The sequence below is a fragment of the Felis catus genome, chromosome B1, assembly GCF_018350175.1.
Source record: "Felis catus isolate Fca126 chromosome B1, F.catus_Fca126_mat1.0, whole genome shotgun sequence".
In the NCBI taxonomy this organism is placed as follows: Eukaryota; Metazoa; Chordata; class Mammalia; order Carnivora; family Felidae; genus Felis; species Felis catus.
The window spans coordinates 133,848,669-133,872,067 of NC_058371.1; the positions used below are offsets into that span (position 1 = coordinate 133,848,669).

At 36.6% G+C, this 23,399-nt stretch overlaps 1 protein-coding gene across 7 annotated transcripts in view; it reads right to left on the bottom strand.

Annotated features, from left to right (window-relative positions):
• Positions 1-23,399, bottom strand: part of PTPN13 (protein tyrosine phosphatase non-receptor type 13) — a 229,190-nt gene that overhangs the window by 170,773 nt on the left and 35,018 nt on the right. For all 7 annotated transcript variants that reach the window (XM_045056126.1, XM_045056128.1, XM_045056127.1 and 4 more), the window contains exon 2: positions 2,182-2,301. In XM_045056126.1, the coding sequence (XP_044912061.1) occupies positions 2,182-2,296 (115 nt within the window). In that variant the 5' untranslated portion in view covers positions 2,297-2,301. The remainder of the gene's footprint in view (positions 1-2,181; positions 2,302-23,399) is intronic.

Genomic DNA, 23,399 nt, shown 5'->3' on the forward strand with positions numbered 1-23,399 from the left:
TTGTGCCAAAAAGACATTGTGCTATCAAAACGAGGAATGAAAAACTACAGAGATTTCAGATAAACTAAATCAAATAAGTATAAATTTCCTCCAAAGAAGTACAAATTTCCCAGTTGGCAAATATAATAGTTGGCAATTCCCAGACTGCCAAAGAAGCCAAATGCAATTTCTCTCTATTACTGATGTTACCCTGTGAATTGAACTGAAGGCCCTACGGTAACCAGCCCCCACTGAACAGTGTTTAAAATATAACTGCCTCACAATTAATTTTATAATACATCCAGTAAGTCTCTTCTCTGTAATATGCCAATATGTTATGCAATAATTGTATCTTAATTACAAGTACTTTATATTCAGACATTAAAACCTTTATTAACATTTCAAAATTTGAAAGAAGAAAACTCCTTAAGCATTCACAATGTGGAAGATGCTTTATATTGCATGAATCATGGACAGGGCAGTGATCCTGCCATTACTATAATAAAAAGAGGTATTATCTCTCCTTCCTTTGAACATCTGTAGTACTTATCATCCCAATCACTCATTTGGCACAGTTTTGAAGTAGTAAACTCTTCACATGCATCTGTCTGATCTGAATGAATCCTTAAGGGCAATAGTCTCATCCTCTGTTTATTGGGATCTTCCATGCAAGTAAGAGGATCTACCTCACAAGCAAGAACTGTTTCTTAAATATTAAATTGACTTTTGTTAATTAACTAAGGAATGTCACCAACATACCCTTCCTTCAACAGCATCTATGGAGCATGGTTACCGCTCTATATTCCAGAGTGTCTATACTTCCAAATTTTCCCCAAAATTAAAATGAAGCAAACAAAACAACAAGGTCTACTTAACATAGCTAGATTTTAGGTAAGCGGCATTAGAGAAAATGAATACATTTTCTTTAGATTAATCCTAACTAAACATCTTCAAACATCTAGGTTCTAGCAGAATTAGGTGGGTCGTAACACTATTTTAAATCCCTGTCCCAGGGTTAGAAAATAAGAGCAACAATAACAAAGCTTTACCATCTGTCCCCAAAATTCTTCCTTTCTTCTCTAGGCCTTCCTACACTCAATCAGCGGTTACCCCTACACCTTCCAAAAGGTTCCCATGGCTCATGTCTTTAGCAATTCCACTGTATAATGACTCAAATTTTAACACACGTTTTAGAATATCCTTAAGGACCTGTTAAACAAGGACCTGTTAAACACAAATTGCTGGGCTCTACCCCTAGAGTTTCTTATTCAGTAGGTCTAGTGTGGGTCTGCATTATTTGCATTTCTAACCAGCTTCAGGTGATGCCGATGCTCCTCATCCAGAGACCATACTTTGAGAACTACTATACACTCAAATCTACCCCCATTTCTCTAATGTTTACTGTGCCTGATTATATCATGCAAATCAATTTTAAAGTTTAATTCTTTTAGATGAAGCTTGGTATCTTTACTATTCTAAATAGGAGTTGGCCATGTGGAGTGAATGGATGGCAAACACCATTTTCAAAGTCTTCACGTGGACACTTTCAGTATAGTATTAAATGTATTTGGACAAAGAGTGACTCCCTAACTTTTCTAGCTCCAAAATGCTACACAGTCATTTGGACCAGGTGACTGTCTCTACAGGGAAGCACCAAACTAGTTAGTTATTCGGTCCACATTAACCCAATTTAGAGTTACAGGGATGCACATATTATCCCCTTTGCCAGAAACCTTTCCCCCTCCTTCTCATATGGTTAACTTATTTTCTTTCAGTCTTAGCTCAGAGATGACTTATTCAGGGAACCTTCCTTTTCTTCCCCATAACCAGGTCAAACCTATTACGGGTTTTCATAGAGTCACTGAATCCCCTCCTTTGTAGCCGTTGTCATGGTTCCATTTTTCACATTTGTTTATATAAGTATTTTACTAATAGTTATTTTCTACACTGGATTACAAGCTCCAGACAGGGAATGTTTTTGGTTTTGATCACCATTATACTTTCAGCACCTAGCGCAGTATCAGGGACATAGAAGATGTTCTCAGATATTGAAGCTCAGATATCTGAGCTTTTTTTAGCCCAAAGAAAGATAAGGGGAAGTATTCCTTCTATACTTTGCCCTTTTCAGCTACCTGATTAAAAAAAACAAACAAACAGAAAAACAAACAAACAAACACCCCAGAAAAACAAAAAAAAACTTACCTTTTCTGAATAATTCTTGGAGACTTTCAGCACTTTGATTTAATACAGCCCATATTTCTTCCTCCTGCAGAGGTCCACCCCGAACCTCCAGGGCCTCAGCTAGTGACACGTGCATATTACCTAAGAAACAAAGGAAACAGAAGGGGTACATATCATCAACTTGCACTGCGTTTGTAGTGGTGAAAGTTCTACATCAGTGATGAGAGACTGAGGTTCCTATCTACCTAATTTCTCAATATGGCCTTTAATCTAAACATAATCCTACAGCTTCAACTCATGGAGGATAAAAGAATTAGAGGGAAAAAAATCTCAAAATAACTACTTGCCCTAGCCCAACAGGATCAGCTTCAGAGCCTGAAATGGAAAATAGGTGGTGACTATTTCATGGCAGAAGAGAGAGACTTGAAGGTACCAGGAGGCACCAAAGTGTGGATGATTAAATCAGAGCAGAACTGAAGGCCTTTCAGATTACACTTCCAGGCTTCATCCTATCCATCCCAGGTAAAAAAGAGTAGAGAAGAGCTCCTACAGCCATGGTGCATGAAGCTGAAATAAGATGGAACACATTTCTTCTACTCACTAATTGATTTCTACATCTTCAATATATACAGTATAACTATAAAATTTTTCACTGATGGACTTAACTACTTCCAGACCCAACTTTGCTGCCAACTTACCATTTGCGCCAAAAAGACCATTTCACCTCTAACCTCAGTTTTCTATCCATGACATGGGAGTAATAATAATAGTAACAACATTGCCATTTTGGGGTGGCTATGGCAAGGAAAAGGGTTATTCCTGTAAACATGCTTTGTAATCTAACTCTGTAGAGGCTGAATTAATAAAAAATCAGGAGGTTGACTCTGTGGTGACATTTTTGTAGGGACAATCTTTTTCAATGGCATTAAATTAAGTGGGTGATAATATTAATAAATTTTAAGGTTTTCTACGGTGTTCAATAATTCTATTTTCGTTATGAAGGCAGAGGGTGGGGGGAGTCGATATCATCTATATAAAGTGTCCTACATTGACATTCCTTGAAAAGAAAATTATTCCTTACAATGATCACTAAGATTTCTATCCAAACTAACCAATTTGAGCATAATGTGTATCTACTGGTAGGTAGAAGCAGACGGGTTTAGCAAAGAAGCTAGAGGGAGTGAAAAATGTTAAATGCTAATTTTCTGTAATTATAACCATTAAATTTTAAAATTAACCAACAAAAAACAGCTGTTTTAGAGAAAAGTTGATTTTGTTTACTCAACTAACAAGAATAGCTAACATTTTCTTTTAAATTACATTTATGATACTTTAACCCAGACTGAAAAAAAAGCAACTCCAGCTACAAATGAGGTCAGCCTTGTCCTGTTACTTTTCTTTTCAAATATTTACTATAGCATTTTATGCTTAGAGTCTACCTTGAGGGGTGTGTACTTAAGTGCAACAATGTGGTAGTTAAAAGGGAAGACAGAAGATTGTTTAGAAAAAGCCAAAGTCATTTTTATTTAGCTTGTATAGAAGTGATTATTTATTCAAACACCTCTTCCCCCAAAAAACTCTCAATTTCATATTCACTTTATTAAATGGCAGCATATTTATTTTTTAAAAAATAATGAGCTTCATTCCTTTCTAAGAGATAGGAGTTATTATCTTCTACGTAAAATACCGTATTGAATTGGAAGTTTCAACAGATGCGTCAAGATACTATTAGGAATCAGATACCCAACAGGATTTGTGAGTAAGTCTACCCTGCAGCAAATTTCCAAAGTAATATGTCTGAGAACTGGTTAGATAGCTCTAAAGCCTACACATAAGGTATAAAGAGTACAGAGAACATTACATATGAGGAATTTCTTTGAAGATAGTTGTACTGATTTTCATGTCTCCCTCAAAGTAGAAGGGATGCAGGAAGGTGCCTTTGTTTAACATCTAGCCAGCAAAAGAGGCCTCAATGGAAGCCCCAGGAGCGCTTCCCCAGTGTTAGGGAGTTCACCAAAAGGAGGACACCATAGACTGGTGCCTGATACTTCAGGAATCTACAGGTTTTGGCTGTCACTCTGAGACAGCAGCCAGAGAGGAGAGAGCATACAAGACTCAGAGTGAGGAAGCATGCTGTATTTGGGGTGGGGTATAAACAGCTTGGAGCTAACAAAATTCTACCCAGATGAAAATGTTATGAAATTTAGGTTGTGGCAATGGTTGCACAACTCTGTACCTATACTAAAAACTTTTTAAATTTTATAAGGGTAAATTTTATGGTATGTCAATTATATCTCAGTAAAGCTGTCTAAAAAAAGTAATCCTACTTAGGGTACCTCCTGTGGTTCCCAGAGTACCACCAGGAGGGGAAAGGTGGGAGAGGGGTAGGAGGGATGAACAGGAAGGATGAGGGGGTAGGAAGACAGGAGAAGGAGAAGGAAGCAGAAGAAGAATTAGGTACTGGCTAGTAGAAGGGATCATATTTTGAAGTGTCACAGAAAGTACAGCTCCAGTGAAGGTCTCTGAAGAACACACTAAAGTACATATAAGAGAAACAGTTAGCCTTAAGCACATATCAAGCTCAAAATGAGTTACAAGTCAGGCAAAAAAAATTATTTGCCTCTCTATCTTTCTTCCTTCCCCCAGTTTAAATCCTAATTGGGTCAGATAAAGCAACTTGCAAGTGGGTGAGGAGATAAGTAACAAAAGGAGAAGCTAAGCACATTGCCTCCCGCCTATAGCTAATTGTAGCTATGGGAAGGAATAGCTTTGAATGAAGACTCAAGTGTTGATGAATATACTGACTAGGCATTTTTAATGATGGAATTGACCTTGTATTTTCAACTTGAGTGACTGTAGTTCTTAAGTGACTGTAAGGAGAGAATTATGGACTTGAATTTCTACATAGAGGCAAGAGAAGAACTTCCCTCATGAAAGGAAGGAAGGAAGGAAGGAGACAAAATAAGTTGCTTATGATTACACCTTATGCATTCCATTGTAAAGCAAATGATCTGTATCATATACAAAGTTCTAAAACTTAAGATACAGGTTTATACTTAGTTTTAAAGAAATTGGTTTTTAAAACATAATTATTTTCTTCAATAATGGCCAAACTATGGAGAGAGCCCTAAAGTCCATTGACTAATGAAATGAAAAAGAAGATGTGGTGTTTATGTATATATATATATATATATATATATATATATATATATATATATAATATGGAATAGTACTCAGCCATCAAAAAGAATGAAATCTTGCCATTTGCAATGATGTGGATGGAGCTAGTATGTATTAGGCTAAGCAAAATAAGTCAATCAGAGAAAGACAAATACCATATAATTTCACTCATATGTGGAACTTAAGAAACAAAACAGATGAACATATGGGAAAGGCAGGGCTAGAAGAGAGAGAAACAAACCACAAGAGACTCTTAATGATAGAGAACAAACTACAGGTTGATGGAGGAAGGTGGTGGGAGATGGGCTAGATGGGTGATGGGCACTAAGGAAGGCATATGCTGTGATGAGCACTGGGTATTGTATGTAAGTGATGAATCACTGAATTCTACTCCTGGAACCAATATTGTACTGTATGTTAACTAACTAGAATTTAAATTAAAAAAAAAGAAAGAAAATCACCATAATAAATACATAATTACTTCCTATAAGAAAATGAAAAAGTAAAAGTAACTTCTGAACACAACAGAATTTTTCAGTGCTTGATTTGTCTTATAAAGATTACTGATTATACTTCTGTTGTTTGACTCAATCAGGCTGAATTATATATTAGTCTCCTGTTAATTTTTATTAGGAAGTATTTGTCTATTCAGTGAAGTAGGATCTCTATGCATCTCTAGCTGGAACTCGTTAGAACTTCAAAACATAGAAGGAACACTATTTTTGAAAGCAATATTATATAGCTAACAAAATAGATTTGATATTTTTAATTTACAGCTTGCTAGAAAAAAAGCTTAAGACCTTTTAAAACTGCCTCGCCCCTCAAATCATCCAATCTCAAAACTTAATGTATTGCTAAAACAGCTTTCTAAAAATCAAACAACACTATAATTTAAAATTATCTACCATCACCATGTTTGACAATTGCCATCATTATCCTTATCAGTTTTCTCTATTTTTATTCACCTTTACTATGGCTTTCCATATCACTATCTCTGAAAGAAGACAAGGGAGGGGCACCTGGGTGGCTCAGTCGGTTAAGCAACTGACTTCGGCTCAGGTCATGATCTCACAGTTTGCGGGTTTGAGCCCCGCATCAGGCTCTGTGCTGATAGCTTGGAGCCTGGAGCCTGGAGCCTGCTTTGGATTCTGTGTCTCCCTCTCTTTCTGTCCCTCCCCCACTTGTGCTCTGTCTCTGTCTCTCTCTCAAAAATAAAATAAAAAATGTAAAAAAAATTTTTGAAAGAAGACAAGGGAATGAAAGAAATGCAGAAGTAGAAGAAGAATGCAAATAAAAAATAAATAAAAAGTGGAAAAGTGGAGGAAAAAAAGCTTGAAGTCAACCAATAGATGACGGAAACAATTTGTCATGAAAATTCTTAGATGTGTATTAACTTCAGTTGTTTCCTTTAGACACAGTACTAGACAACTTGGGGTACAGATGTATGACTGGCATTATTTTACCATCAAAGAGGTTCTGTTTTACAATTAACATAACTGTATTATTTACTTGTTTCCTTGAATGTGGTAGGCTACATGATAATGAAGGTTAAGGGAAGATTTTCAAGTAAGAAAAATTAATTATATTACATAACCAGAATCTTTGTGTTTTTGGTTAACACAAATATTAGGTCATGACCTTAAAACTGTGCCCAGTCAGAAAAGCCACAGAAGGATTCTAACAGATGTCATTTTAATCCTGAGGGATTTGTGGCACTCAAAAATAGGAAGCATAGAAAAGTGTTTCCAAAAAGATTGAAATAGTAAACAGATTAACTGAATCCAATCAAGACATGTAACAATCCGTCTGGGGTTAGACTAATGAATTAGGTTTGTTTAAATTGATTCTAAGGAAATAGGGCTACAAGATTACCCTATTTTAAGAACAAAACAACTATAAAATAGAGCTCTGTGTGTGCCACTACAGAGCTCTTTGTGTGGGCAAAGATCTACTCACCATCCTAGCTAAGGACTTCGTTGGCCTTTAAGACACAATAATGAGAGGCACCTGTGTGGCTTAGTCAGTTAAGCATCTAACTCTTGATTTCGGCTCAGGTCACGATCTCACAGTTCATGGGATCGAGCCCTGTGACGAGCTCTGTGCTGACAGTGCAGAGCCTGCTTGGGATTCTCTCTGTCTCTCCCTCTCTCTGCCCTTCCCCTGCTCACTCAAGCTCTCCCTCAAAATAAATACATAAACATAAAAAAAAGAAAATAAAAGAAATCATAATGAGTTGAGAAGGCAACCTCCAAAATTATAAGTATCTTTTGATCCAAAAGATTCACAATGAAGTTTATAAAAAGTTTAAGAGATGCAAGCCCATATAATAGTATTTTTTTTAAATTAAAGAATCTGTACATATTTGGTATTTTAGGTGTTTCTAATATTTAGGAGAAATAGGTCAGTTAGAATAATAGATCTGGTCTTTCATATCAATTTAAATAATGTAATTGAGAAAATGAGTTCAGACTTGTATTTTAAAATGTATCAAATACCACTGGAACGGGGTGGTATACCACTGCACCTGGGTGGCGCAGTCGGTTAAGCATCCGACTTCAGCCAGGTCACGATCTCGCGGTCCGTGAGTTTGAGCCCCGCGTCGGGCTCTGGGCTGATGGCTCGGAGCCTGGAGCCTGTTTCCCATTCTGTGTCTCCCTCTCTCTCTGCCCCTCCCCCGTTCATGCTCTGTCTCTCTCTGTCCCAAAAATAAATAAAAAACGTTGAAAAAAAAAATTAAAAAAAAAAAAAAAAAACAAATACCACTGGAACATATAAAAGAAATCAATCTTAGCATACTTGTAAGTTTTCATTCATCAGATTTATTTAAATAATCAGGAAGATGATTTTTTTGTCAGACAACTGAAATACTTAAAATTTTTTATTTAATATTTATTTAATATTTAAAAATATGAATGAAGCTTAAAATTTTTTTAAAAAGTTTAATTAACAAAGTTTTAAAATTATATACCCAATTAAATAACTCCTTGAAAGTGACTTAAATTTTTCTACAATAAAGTAATTAAATTGACTTAGAAGCTTAAGAACTAGGTTTTAGAATTTTTAATTTAATAAAAATTTAAAAATAATTTTAATAATCTTTTTTGCATACAATAATACCCCAGAGGCCATTTTTTCAAAGTTAGGAAAAAAAATCAATTAACTCAGAAAATCATCCTGGGTTACATAAAGTTTTCTTAAATACAATATCAAATGTTTGATCCTTAGAAGAAAAAAAATGATAAATTAGAATCTATCAAATTTGAAACCTCTGCTTCTTGAAAAGAACTGCTAAAAGAATGGGGGGAAAAGCCACAAATTAAAGGGAAATATTTGCAGATCACATAGCTGATAAAAGATTTTTATTCAGAATATATAAAGCATTGTCAAAAGTCAATAATGGGAAACAATCCCACTTAAAAAAAATAGGCAAGATATCTGAATACACACTTTGTCAAAGAAAATATCTGGATGGCAAATAAGCATATGAAAAGATACTCAACATCATTAGTCATTAAGAAAATGAAAATTAGAACAATGAGACATTGTTACATAGTTATCAGAATGGCTAAAATGAAAAAGACTGTCCATACTAAGTATTGACAAAGATGACAAGGAACTAGAACAATGGCTAGTGAGAATGTAAAATGGTACCCTTTGGAAAAATATTTGGTGAAAGTTTCTTAAAAAATTAAATTTAAGTCAACCATATGGTCTAGTCATTCCACTCCAAGGTATTTACCCAATAGAAATTAAACCACATATGTATATGAAGTCTTATATGCAAATCTTCATTGCAGCTTTATTTGTAAAAGCCAAAACCTGGAAACAAGCAAATGTCTATCAACAAGTAAATGGATAAACAAATTTAGTGTATTTCTACAATGGATTATTAATCAGCAATAAAGAGGAATGAACACAACATGAATCTCGAAATAATCATGTTGCATAAAGGAAGCTAGACAAAAAAAGTATATAATTTATGATTACACATGTAAAAAATTATAGAAAATGCAAACTAATTTATAGTTAGAGAAAATAGTTCAGTTGCCTGAGGATGGCATTGCTCTTTGGAGAAGCATGTGGTAGTGATTATTAAGGGACAAGAGAAAATGTCTGGAGATGATGGATATGTTCATTACCTTTACTGTGATGATGAGTTTTACAGATGCATCTGTATTTCATAACTTACTAAATTGTGTCCTTTATATGTATAGTTTTTTATAAATATGTCAATTATGCCTCAACAATGCTGTTTACAAGAGAAAAAACAAACTAAACATGACAAAAGTGAGACAGCACTGCCTTTCTTTGTCCCATGAAGCTGTCTGAATGTTTTTTTATTGTCAGAAAAAAACAAGCCCCAACTTCAGGTAACACATGCTTTGATAAAACAAAAAACAAAAGAGATGTGTTTTCTAAAAGGAAACTTCTCCTATTTAAAAAAAAAAAAAAAAAAAAAAAAAGCTGTAAGGCTAACGAAACCAAATTCTATGGCTAAAGTCTAAGATCTTCCCTCCTCAAACAGCCAAAGCGTATCTAAGATGCCACTTAGATATCTGTTATTGAAATTAGAATTTGTGAACTGATAACACAATTGTTTTAAAAATCCATTACTCAAGATAGCAATCCGTTGTTTTTCTCTTAACTTCTAATTTCCTAAGCATTTAAATCCAAAATGATAATTACAGTAGTTAGAGGACATGCTAAATCATGTGAAAGTATTTCTTTTATCTATTAATCTAGAATGGTCAACACCAAGACCGATATATACGAAGTGGAAACAATAAAAGCACTATTATAACTCTAGAAGACTAAAAGCTAATTAAAAAAATACTATTTCTTTCTATTAGGGTGTAGGTATAGATAGATCAGGTAGTAGAGAAAAAGCATTATTGCCTAATATAGTTAGGAAAGACTGAGGAAGAATTGGGATTTTAAGGAGAAAAAGATAAAACTCAGTGAAATTTTAATTGGATGTTGCCTCAAGATAGAAAACAGCATGTGTCTAAACATTTTTATTGAAGTTGGAGTAGTGCTTAATATTTGTCAACTTTTCCATTACATTTTTCCAGTGAGAGAAGAGAAACTAAAACAAACACAAGTCTAAATTGCCTTTCTGGGCCTCTGGTTCATGTCAACCACTTATCTAAATAGAAATCATATATGCCTGTTCCCTGCTTTCAGACGACAGCTTCAAAAAACAAGAAGAAAAACTGTGGAATTCTTCACTCTCTATATGTCATTTAAACTTAGGAGAGAAGTAAAATGGAAGGAAAAATCCCTAATTTCAACGTTACATTTCTTCTCACCAACTGAGAGTTACCAACAGAAAGTAATGTAGTGGTAGAATTTCAGTTTTGAGCAGGGGTTCTATATCACCCCTCCTCCCCACCTACTGAGTCTTGATAAGATCATTGCTTTAGAGTATTTGCTAGTCTTCTTCAAGAAATGTCGACTTAAAGCGTATCAGAGTGGTCAGCCATTAAAGGAAACCAATATGTATGAAGCATAAAAGACCAAGAAAAAAATAATACTTGTCCTTTATATTGTAATAAACAAATTACTTTGGTAGGCAGAACTTTGAGATTGCCCTCAATATTCCTTTCATGTTATGACTGCCTATGTAGGGGACACACAGCAAAGACCAAAGGGTGGCCTCTAGGAATGGACAGTGTACTCCACCCAACAACCAGAGAGAAAATGGCCCTACAATCACAAGGAACTGAATTCTAACAATAACCAATGAGTTTCACATAGGACTCTGAGCCTTAAATGATACTGTAGTCTCAGCTGACACCTTGATTTCAGTCTGGTGATATCTTGAAAAGGGGAACCAGCTAATCTGTACCCAGACTCCTGACCAAAGAAATGTAAAATCATAAATTTGTGTTGCTTTAAGCTGCAAAATTTTAAGCTGGTAATCTGTTACACAGCAACAGGAAACTAACACAGATTGTGGTACCTGGATTTGGGATGCTGCATTAACAATAAAAATGTGAGAGTGGCTTTGGAATTAGATATTGGGCAGAAACTACAAGAATTTTCAGAAGTGTGATAGGGAAAGCCTAACTTACATTGAATAGATTTTTAATAAACATCTGGATCTTAATCTGGATGCTGCTGGTGAGGACTCAGAAGGAAATGAGGGGCATGTTATAGGCACACCTCACAGATACTACAGGTTCAGTTCCAGACCACCATGGATAAAGCAAATATTACAATAAAGTAAGTCAAATGAAATTTTTGGTTTCCCAGTGAAGATCAAAGTTATGTTTACACTGTAGCCTATTAAGTGTACAATAGCATTATATCTAAAAAAAAAAAAAAAAAACCCTTAACTTAAAATTTTTATTGCTTAAAAAAATGCTAACTACCATCTGAACTTTCAGTGAGTTGTAATCTTTTTGCTGGTAGAGAGTCTTGTCTTGATAATAATGGCTGCTGAGTGATCAAGGGGGTGGTTGCTAAAGGTTGGGGTGACTGTGGCAGTTTCTCAAAATAAGACAACAGTGAAATTTGCCACATTGATGGACTCTTTTTCACAAATAACTTCTCTGTGCATGGATTGCTGTTTGATAGCACTGTAGAACTTTAAAAACTGGAGTCAATCCTCTCAAACCCTGTTGCCGCTTTATCAACTACATTTATGTAATATTCTAAATCCTTTGTTATCATTTTGACAATCTTCACAGCATCTTCACCAATAGATTCTATCTCAAGGAACCACTTTCTTTGCTTATCCATAAGAAGCAACTCCCCATCTGTTAAAGTTTTATCATGAGATTGCAACCATTCAGTCACACCCAGGCTCCACTTACAATTCTAGTTCTTTTGCTATTCCCACTACAATTGCAGTTACTTCCTCCACTTGTACTCCTCAAAGTCATCCATTAGGGTTGGAATCAACTTCTCCCAAACTACTATTAATGTTGATGTTTTGACCTTTTCCCATGAATCATGTATGTTTTTAATGCTATCTAGAAAGGTGAATACTTTCCAGAAGGTTTTCAACGTATTTTCCCAGATCCATCAGGGGAATCACTATCTATGGCAGCTATAAGCTTTACAAAATGTATTTCTTAAATAATAAGACTTGAAAGTCATAATCACTCCTTGGCTAATGGGCTGCAGAATGGATGTTGTGTCAGCAGTCATGAAAACAACATTAATCTTGTACATCTCCATCAGAGCTCTTGGGTGACCAGGTGCACTGTCAATAAGCAGTGATATTTTGAAAGGAATCTTTTTTCCTGAGCAAGTAGGTCTCAACAGAGGGCTTAAACACTCAGTAAACCATATTGTAAATAGATTTGCTATCATCCAGGTTTTGTTGTTTCATTGAAAGTACAGGCAGATTAGATTTCTAATTTTTAAGGGTCCTAGGATTTTCAGAATGGTCAGTGAGCATTGGCTTCAACTTAAAGTCACCAGCTGCCTCAGGCCCCTAACAAGAGAGTCAGCCTGTCCTTTGAAGCTTTGAAGTCAGGCATTGACTATTCCTCTCTAGCTATGAAAATCCTAGATGGCATCTTCTTCCAATAGAAGTCTGTTTTGTCTACATTGAAAATCCGTTTAGTGAAAACACCTTTAGTAATCTTAGCTAGATCTTCTAGATAACTTGTTGCAGCTTCTACATTAGCACTGCTGCTTCACTTTGCACTTTAAGTTATAGGGATGGCTTCCTTTCTTAAACCTCATGAACCTCTACTAGCTTCCAACTTTCTTCTTCAGACTCTTCACCACTCTTAGCCTTCAGAGAATTGAAGAGAATTGGGGCTGTGCTTGGATTAGGCTTTGGCTTAAGGGAATGTTGTGTGACTGGTTTGATCTTCTTTCTAGGCGACTAAAACTTTCTCCATATCAGAAATGAGGCTGTTTCACTTTCTTATCATTCCTGTGTTCACTAGAGCAGCACTTTTGATTTCCTTCAAGAACTTTTCCTTTGCATTTACAACCTGGTTAAGTGTCTGGCACAAGAGACTTAGCTTTTGGCCTGTCTTGGCTTTTGACATTCCTTCCTCACTCAGCTTAATCACTTTTAGCTTTTGATTTAAAGCAAGAGACATGGGACTCTTCCTTTCACTTGGACACTTAAAGGCCACTGTAGGGTTATGAATTAGCCTAATTTCAATATTGTTGTATCTCAGGGAATAGAGAGAGAGCCCTGGGGAGAGGGAGAGAGATGGGGTAACAGCCAGTTGGTAAAGCAGCCAGAGTACATGCAACATTTTTCGATCCACCATCTTACACTGGCATATTTGTGGCACCCCAAAGCAATTACAATAGTAACATCAAAGATTATCAATCGCAGATCACCATGACAAAATAACTTAAGATGTGATATACTACAAGAATTACTAAAATGTGACACAAAGACACAAAGTGAGCAAATATTGTTTGAAAAATGGCACCAAAACACTGGCTTGAGGCAAGGTTGCCACAAACCTTCAATTTGTAGAAAATGCAGTATCTGCAAAGTGCAATAAAGTGAAGTACAACAAAATGGGATATGCCTGTATTGGAAACTGGAATAAGGGGAATCCTTGTTATGTAGGAGAAAAAAGCTTAGCAACATTATGTCCTATAGTTATATGGAAAGCAGATCTTATCAGTGACACAGCTGGATATATGGCTAAGGAGATTTCCAAGTGATGTGTTGAAGGCACCGTCTGGTTCACTTTGGCTCTTTATAGTAAAATGCAAGGGGAAAGTGACAAATTGAGGAAATAGCTATTAAGGAGTCAGGAAACAGGACTAGATGATGAAAATGCCCAGCCTCTCCAGATAGCAAAAGATTTAAAAATCAGAAATGGCTGCCAAAAACACACTAGAGCAAAAGTTAACCTTCTGGTAAAATTTCAGAAAGATCAAAGGCCAAAGAATTTAGTGCACAAAGGACCCTTTCAATGTTTTAAGGGTCTCTGGTAAACTTCAGAGTTGTCTATTAGCCATCTCAGCAAGAGGCAAAGACACAAAAAGATTATTTCATTTCTTGAAAACATTGCAAGTGTAGCTTTTGTCTAATGCAGTGAATCCCTGAAAAATCCACTCAAAACCCAGAGTTTGAGAAAAGTGTTTCAGCATAAACACTGCCAGCTTGAACTAAAAGGAAACAGAAGGAATAGAAAATGGAAAAAGGTTGCTGGACTCATCCCAAAGGCCACTGGTGAAACGGAGGCTGATAAAACTAAGCAGTTGCAAACATATGCTACCTTCCTAGAAAAGGAAGACTGTTCCAGAAGCTGGAACCAAGACTGAAAGGACAGGGTTGAGAGCCATGAAGGGCAGTTCCCAGGCCTTGAAACCTAACCAAAACCCTATTGGAGTCTGCCAACATGGATTTCAGAACTGTTATGGACCAGTGACTCCTTTTTTAAACTATTCTACCCTTGCCTGTTTTTTTTTAATGTTTAAAAATTAAAAAAAAAAAATTATTATAGAGAGTGAGAAGGGGGAGGGGGGCAGAGGGAGATGGAGAGAGAATCTTAAGCAGGCTCCATGCTCAGCATGGAGCCTGATGTGGGGCTCAATCCCACGACCCTGGGATGATGACCTGAGCTGAAATCAAGAGTCAGATGTTCAACCGAATGAGGCACCCAGGGGCCCCTGCCCTTGCCTGTTATGAACCATAATGTCTACAATAATTACCCCATGCCCCTACCACCATTTTATGTTGGGATACTCTTTAATTTTTATAGGTTCACAGAGAGATGATACACAGGAGCCTCATCTACATCCAATTTAGATGATTTAAATAAATTTTTAGACTTTGAGGTGATGCTTCAATAGGATGAGAACACTGGGAACCACACGAACAGGTAGATTTTGCTTCTTTGTGCGTATGGGGTTGGGGGGACATGAATACTTGGAGCCCAGAAAGCAGACTGTTGTAGGCAGAATTCTGAGGTGTTGTCTAAGATTCCTGCCCCTCTGATATACCAGATGTGTATAATCTCCTCCTCCCCTTGAGTGTGGGTGGAACCTATCAGTATCAAAGGACAGTCTGTCAGTTGACTGGGTTATGTTAAAGAAGACTCTGTTGAAGCAGATGGTAGGGAGATTCAAAGGCAGGGAAATTTCTCCTGCTGACTATGATGAAGGAAAAAAACCATGTTCTGAATTGCCTGTGGAAGGGGCCATATGGCAAGGACACAAGAGTAACACTGATGAGCTAAGAGTAGACCCTAGCTGACAGCCAGCAAGTAGACATGACCTTTTGATCTACAGCTGCAAGGAACTGAATCCTGCCAATATCCAGTGAGCTTGGAAGAAGACTCCAAGCCTCAAATAAGATTTTATCCCTGGCAAACACCTTGATTTCAGCCTGATGTGATCCTGAACAGAGGACCCAGTTAACTTGCACTTGGACTCCTGACCCACAGAAACTGTAGGATTATAAACATGTGTTGCTTGAAGCTACTAATCTTGTGCTAATTTGTTATACAGCAAGAGAAAACTAATACAACCAGGGTATAGATTTTGAAAAAAAAAATGTAACACAGCAAGCCCTCTTACTACACTTCTGAGTTTTTCTGGATGCTGTTTTTAGACCACTGAAAAGAAATCTTACAAGACAGGGAACATTCTAAGTAAATTAATCATTGTCTTTCTCGAGCTTCAAGACCTCAAGCTTCTTACAGACCTATCACTTCATGTTTTAATTGGCAAAGCGATTTGCACTGAGGTGGCTTTTATAATATTTGGTTTGGGATGTAGTGTTAGATGATCCAGAAAGGTTGATCAAAGCTCACTCTACTCCAAAGTGAAGTACTAACATAAGCAAGGCAGTGACAGCCCATTAAAGAGATTGCTGCCACTTTTCTGATTTTCCACCATTTAGCATTCTCATGACCAAGCAGTATGTACCTTTATGATCTAACTGATAAGCAAGAAGCTGGCTATTAGAAGTATTAAAAGCAGAAGGTAACAAACATTACTTATTCAGCAACTACTAGAATACTGAAGGTGAAAGTGAGGTCTATCTTCTTCCCTTGTCTTTTCTTACAAAGCTACAATATCTAAAAGTTTTGGGTAAGTTTATATGCTGGTCAAGTAAAGTAGCAGGAGTCATTCTATATTAATGTGTATAAAATCAACTTTGATTCTAGAGAAAATAAATGAAAAGAGTAAGCCCAAACAACCCCACAAGCCACAAAAGAAGCATAATAAACCTACTGAGTAGTTGCAACAATAATTTCCAGTTATTGGAACAATACTCCAGTAGTTCCAACAATAATCTCAACTGAAATATTGAGATTAATATTAAGCTGGTCAATTTTTTGACCATAGATGGTCAAAATTTTACTTAAACTACTCTGTTCTAATAATGATTTTGATATTACCAATTTCCATTTTGAAATGTGTTATACAACATTTCAATCTTAAAAATAACTAATTTTGGGGGCACCTGGGTGGCTCAGTTGGTTGAATGTCCAACATTGGCTCAGGTCATGATCTCATAGTTTATGAGTTCAAGCCCTGCATCAGGCTTGCTGCTGTCGGCACAGAGCCTGTTTTGGATCTTCTGTTCCCCTCTCTCTCTGTCCCTCCCTGGCTCACACTCACATTCTCAAAAATAAATAAGTTAAATTTTTTAAAAAAAGTTAAGAAAAAAATATTTAAAAATAACTAATTTTTGTATCTAATAAATAATTCAAGAAATCTAAAACCCAAATCTAAAACACTAAGCAATGACACAGAAATATTCATATTGAATACTGTTTTTCATTATATCATTTTCAAACTACTTCACATAATTGTGACAACTAAATTAGATTATTGCTTATAGCTTAAATAGTAGCATGACTTGCAAGAACTCATGAATTTAATTTCAAACCATGTGGTTTGGGCTTCTCATTCTGTTGCAATCCAACTAACTCTATAAAATGTGTTTCTCAAGGTATAGTTTTTATATCTACAATTTTAATTTTAATTAACTACACAGTTCTCTTGTGTAACTGCCATAAATAAAAATGACTAATATGTAAAACAATGGAGACCTTTTTACATAAGATAAAGGAATTCTGGCTTATAGACAAGTGACAAAATCACTCTGGATCAATTATTCAAATTTACTGTTAACATATGACAGAATAGCACTGGAATAATATGCTCCACTACAATTCACTTGTTAGAATTCTGGCTTAATTTCTGATTACATCACATCATCCCTTCTAACTCTAACGAATGACACTCAGGGTCAGAATTTTTACTCATATAATCTCCATCCGTTCCCCTAAAGCTAGTGTTCTCTATATCCAGTTCTTATTGGAGAATGCACCTGCTATCAAGACTTCACCTAATCACCTTATGGCAGATTATTCCTAAATCTCACTCCAGCCTTGAGATAGCCTTGTTCCAAATACTAGATTTTCAATTTTTAACTATGTATTGTCCATTTTTTTCTTCAATACTGTTCTCTGGTATAAAATTCAATAAATCTAAAGCCTAAAACAACCTTTTCCTCCAAATTAGTTCCTCTAACTGTTCCAAAGAGATTAATGGGACTACTATTCCTCCACCTGCCAGGCTCAAGGTCTCTCTTCTTTGTCTTTTTTCCTCCCTTTCCTCTTAGTCTTGTCATCAATAACTGTTGCTTATTCACTCTTAACTTCTCCCAAATTAATCTTTCTTTCAAGTCTCATTTTTCCTACCATCCATTCTTTCCCCTCATTTTTTGTAGGTATACATACTTTTGAGTTTTTAAAAGAGTAATTATTTTGTAAATAGGCTTCTGTGACTTCACTCCAAATTATTTTGTGAGTCATTCATGTGCATTTGGGTTACTTATTCACTTTTACTACTGATTAGGATTCCATTGTTGGAATCTAGGAATCTAGATTGTTTTCAGTTTTTTACTAACAAAAATAATGTTGCTATGAACATTTTGCATACATGATAATTGAATAGAAATTCTGGGTCATATAGTACGCATAGCCTGGACACCTGGATAAAGCGAAATTTCTTTCCAAGGTGGTTACACCAACCTATACTCCATCAAGTAGCATAAAAGACCTTGCTGTGTCAAATGCCAGTAGTAGGTATTGATAAGGTTGATATCAAACCAGTAAGTATGAAACCATATTATAGTTTTAATTTACATTTTTGTAATTACTAATGAGGTTGAACATTAACCTTCTACGTTTGGTTACTATTTCAGTTTGCTAGGGTTGCCATCACAGGTGCCACCAACGGGGTAGCTTCAACACTAGAAATTTATTTTCTCACAATTCTGGAAGCTAGAAGTCTAAAATCAAAGTGTCGGCACAGTTGCTTTCTTCTGAGGACTGTCTCCTCAGCTTGTAGATGGATGTCCTCTCCCTCTGTTTTCCCACGATCTTTTGTCTGTCCCAATCACCTCTTCTCATAAGGACAGGATTGGGGCCACCCTGAACCTAGTTATAACTTAATTACATCTTAAAGACTATATCTCCAAATCCAGTTACATTCCGAGGCATTAGACATTAGGGATTTAATATATGAATTTGGTGAGGACACACTTTAACCTTTAGCAACCACCATTATAAGTATAACATACTTATATCTAGGTTTCCTGAGTTATCTACTAAAGTCTCACTACAAAAGATTAATTTTGTATAAACTACATCCCATCTACTTCACCTCTAAATTAGCAATTCTAAAGCAGAGTTGTCATCAGATCTTTATCTCCCTCATAAACCTCAACTAAGGCCATACTGCTAACTAAATAAACTCCAAACTTATCCACAAATGAACTCACTACTTAAATATTAATCGACTACCTCTTACATAGTAAGTTATATGCTGAGTTCTGAAATAAAAAAATTAAATAAGGCATGAAACCTGATATTAAACAAACTAACTCAGTATCTGTGAATGAGACAATAAATCAATGATGGCAACACACGGTGTTAAATGTTATAATGGCTTAAAGTACCATGGGATTCCAAAACGCTTTAATTAGACCAGAAAGAGCATAGAAACAATTCTGAGATTGGAGTGGGGAGGGTGACTTTTGAATCATTCTGGAGGAATAAACAGGAAGAAGGTAAATGGAGAAGATATCAAGGGGTCAGAGTTAAGGTCTTCCAGGCAAAGGAAACAACGTATGTGAAAAGAAAGATATAAAACAGTAGTATGCTTTCAAATTCTGCAGATTATCTAAAGAAGGGGGGGGGGGGGTGGGCAAGAAATGAGGCTATAGCAGTCAATAGGAATCAGATCATAAAAGTGTTTTGTTTTTTTTTTTTTTAAAGTAATCTCTACACCCAGATCAAGAGTCACATACTCCACTGAATCAGCCAGCCAGGCACTGCTAAAAGGTGTTTTTGTGATTTGCAAAACAGTTTAAAAGTTTATACTGAAACCTATGGGGAAGCATTGACAAACTTCAGAGTGAGGCATACAATGATTTATTTTGAATTTTTAAAGGCTCATTAGTTTTCTTAGTGTGAAGCTAATAGAGGTCTTATAGATTTGGAAATGATCAATAGGTAGCGACAGACAAAATCAAGGGTAAAGTCTCTCAGGAGGAGCATATAAAGAAAAAGAGCCAAATATAAAGACCTAGAGGACAATAGCATATAAAAGCGGAGAAAAAAGAGCCTACTAAGGTAACTGCAAAGAAACAGCCAGAAAAATATGAAAACGGGATGATTGTTGTTAGAGAGGATGAAAGAGAAGTTTCAAACATGAGATACATGAGATTTATAGAACAAAGATTAAAAATGTGGATCTTTGTGTCAGTTTGTCTAGGTTCAAATCACCAGCTCTGTAATTTGGGGCCAATTAACATCTCTAGGCTCAGTTTTTTTTTCTCAAAACAAATTATTAACAGTTCCTATCTCATAAGAAGCTAGCAAGAATTAAACAAGATGTATATGAAGTTCTTACACAATAATTGTTATTAATCATCATCAGTCTCAAATAACAGAGAAGTCATACAATATAAGAGCATATGGATTCGCCTATCTGGATGTCATAGGTAACATTATCAAAAGAAGTTTTAGTCACGTAGGACAGAAAACAAATTGATGCGAGGCAGGAAGCAAACAAAAAGACTTTTTTAATGTTTATTTATTTTTGAGAGAGAGAGAGAGAGAGAGGAAGAGAGAGAGAGAAAGAGAGAGACAGAATCTGAAGCAGGCTCCAGGCCTTGAGCTGGGAGCACAGAGCACAGAGCCTGATGTGGGGCTCTAACTCATGAAACTGTGAGATCAAGACCTGAGCCAAAGTCAGATGCTTAACTGATTGAGCCACCCAGGCACCCCAGAAGCAAACAGAATCTTAAGGGTTGACTACTTCCTAGAAGCTTGGTTGGTAACTGAAGGAGTAAAATTAGGATGACAAATTTCAAGGTGAGGGTTAGATGATCTTTCCTTTGATTTTTAGCAAGTAAGAAGCTTTGTGTTTACATGCTGAGGGAAAGAGCCAGTAAAGAGGTTGAAGGTACAGGAGGAAGTGGGCAACCAATAAGCAAGGGTAATTACCTTTCAGATGCTTCATCAAGTCCAATGAAGTCAAGAGAAAGAAACATGTGTGCAGATGGAAATAAACTGGATGGAAGACTTCTTGCCTAAATGTCTCATGGGCTCAGTGAAGCAGTCCTTGTGATTTATTTCAAAATGCTTAGTACTCAAGTCCATTTGTAACCATACTGCAAAGATTGACTTTCTTTCAGAATGTACTCAGGAAACTGTAGTTCTGCAGGTAATTCCCATACACAGTAATGTTAGTATCACTGCACTAACCATCTCTGGATAAAGCTTTAACACTCAATTCTAATAACTCCTATGACCATCTTGATACTAATTCTAAAAGGGGAGTAGTCAATGTCAGACATTCTTTTTATGACTCAGAAATCAGCCTGGTGAGTACTTCCTTACCATACATCCTTGATTTCTAGCAATTGGAGGCTCTTGAATTAAATCATGAATAAAGGACTATTTTAGTGATACCCCTTCAGTGTAGAAAACTAACCAAAGCAAAGGGACTGCTGGAATTGTAGCATGGAGCTATGAAATCATATGTTATCTCCTAGTGACAATACTGGCCCTGGGTGTTCTCTTTCTTGGCTGCCCCCAGAACTAGAGTCAGATCTTCGGCTTTACCTGGTTGCACTTAGCAGCCAATGAATAAAAACAGAGAAGCCAAAGCTTTGCTTGGTGGATATGATAAAAGAACAAGAGTTGAGAGCTGTAAGGAGTTATTGAAGGGATGGACCGTGGAATCCAGGCTAGATGAAAATAAAACTACAAGAGAGTCAAGTAGATTAGGAAAAAGACTAGGATGAGCCATTACCAGATTATTTAACCATTCATTCATGTAAATATTTATTAAAGCTCTATTGTGAGCTAGGCATTGGTAGGTGATGGGTTTTTATTCATTCAATCAACAAATACTTACTGAGTACTCACTATAAGCTAAATACTCTTTTAAGCACTAAAGATATAGCATTGAACAAACCAGACAAAAATACTGGGCCCCATAGAATTTACATTCTATTAGAAAAGAGAGACAATAAATAAGGAAATAAAATATATGTTTATTAATGCCATAGAGGGCTAATGATTACCAGAGAGGTTAAAAGGTATACATTTAAAAAAAAAAAAAAAAAAGTCAAAAGCTTGTCATTTGAGCGAAGAACTGAGGGAAGTTAAGATATTAAGCCATGCAGATATCTAGAAAAGAACATTCTGGGCAGAAAGTGAAACATCCTGAGGCAGGAGGACGTCCCAGGAATACCAAGGAGAATGAGAGGAAGAAAAAATACAAGATAAACTATGGAGGATCTTCTACATCAGAGAAAAAAGCACTGATAATATACGCTGAAATGGAAAGCTCACCAGAAGGTTTTGAGTTAAAATGTGATCTGACCACTCTGGCTGCTGCTGTGAGAATATACAGAAGTGCGAGGGTAGAAGCAAAAAGACAATTAGCAGGCTGTGGCAATAATCCAGGCAAGGAACTACAATGCCTTGACCCAAAATGGTAGCTGGGGGAAGATGGGAATTAATCAGATTCTGGAACTATTTTGAAGGAAGGCCAAAAGGATTTGCTGATATGGATGCTCTTTGCCCTGAGATATTGGTAGGATGGAGTTACCATTTTTTTTTTAATTTTTTTTTCAACTTTTATTTATTTTTGGGACAGAGAGAGACAGAGCATGAACGGGGGAGGGGCAGAGAGAGAGGGAGACACAGAATCAGAAACAGGCTCCAGGCTCTGAGCCATCAGCCCAGAGCCGGACGCGGGGCTCGAACCCACGGACCGCGAAATCGTGACCTGGCTGAAGTCGGACGCTTAACCGACTGCGCCACCCAGGCGCCCTTTAATTTTTTTTTTTCAACTTTTATTTATTTTTGGGACAGAGAGAGACAGAGCATGAACGGGGGAGGGGCAGAGAGAGAGGGAGACACAGAATCAGAAACAGGCTCCAGGCTCTGAGCCATCAGCCCAGAGCCTGACGCGGGGCTCGAACTCACGGACCGCGAGATCGTGTCCTGGCTGAAGTCGGACGCTTAACCGACTGCGCCACCCAGGCGCCCCTAGTTACCATTAATTAAGATGGAAAAGATGTTTGAGGAACTGGTTGGGAAAAAGTTTCAGAGCTCACTTTTGTACGTGTTAAGTTTGTGATGCTGATTAGACATTCAGGTGAAGATGCCAAGTAAATAGCTGGATATGAGTGTGACATTTATGGGAAAAGTCTGGGATAAAAATATAGATTTAGATTATTTTCAGCATATACTAGGCATTTGAAAGCCCTGAATCTCAAGGATGGAGGAATGAAGACTAATAAGAAAAGAACACTGAGTATGAATGGCTTTACTTCAAGCACACTTCTTTTAGAGATCCCAGTGGTCTAAGATGTGTGGTTCTTTTTTTTTAAGTTTATTTATTTATTTTGAGAGAGAGAGTACGCACGCAAACAGGGGTGGAGCAGAGAGAGAAGGAGAGAAAGAATCCCAAGCAGGCTCTGCGTTACCAATGCAGAGCCCTACGCGGGGCTCCAACTCATGAACTGCAAGATCATGACCTGAGCCAAAATCAAGATTCAGATGTGTAACCAACTGAACCAC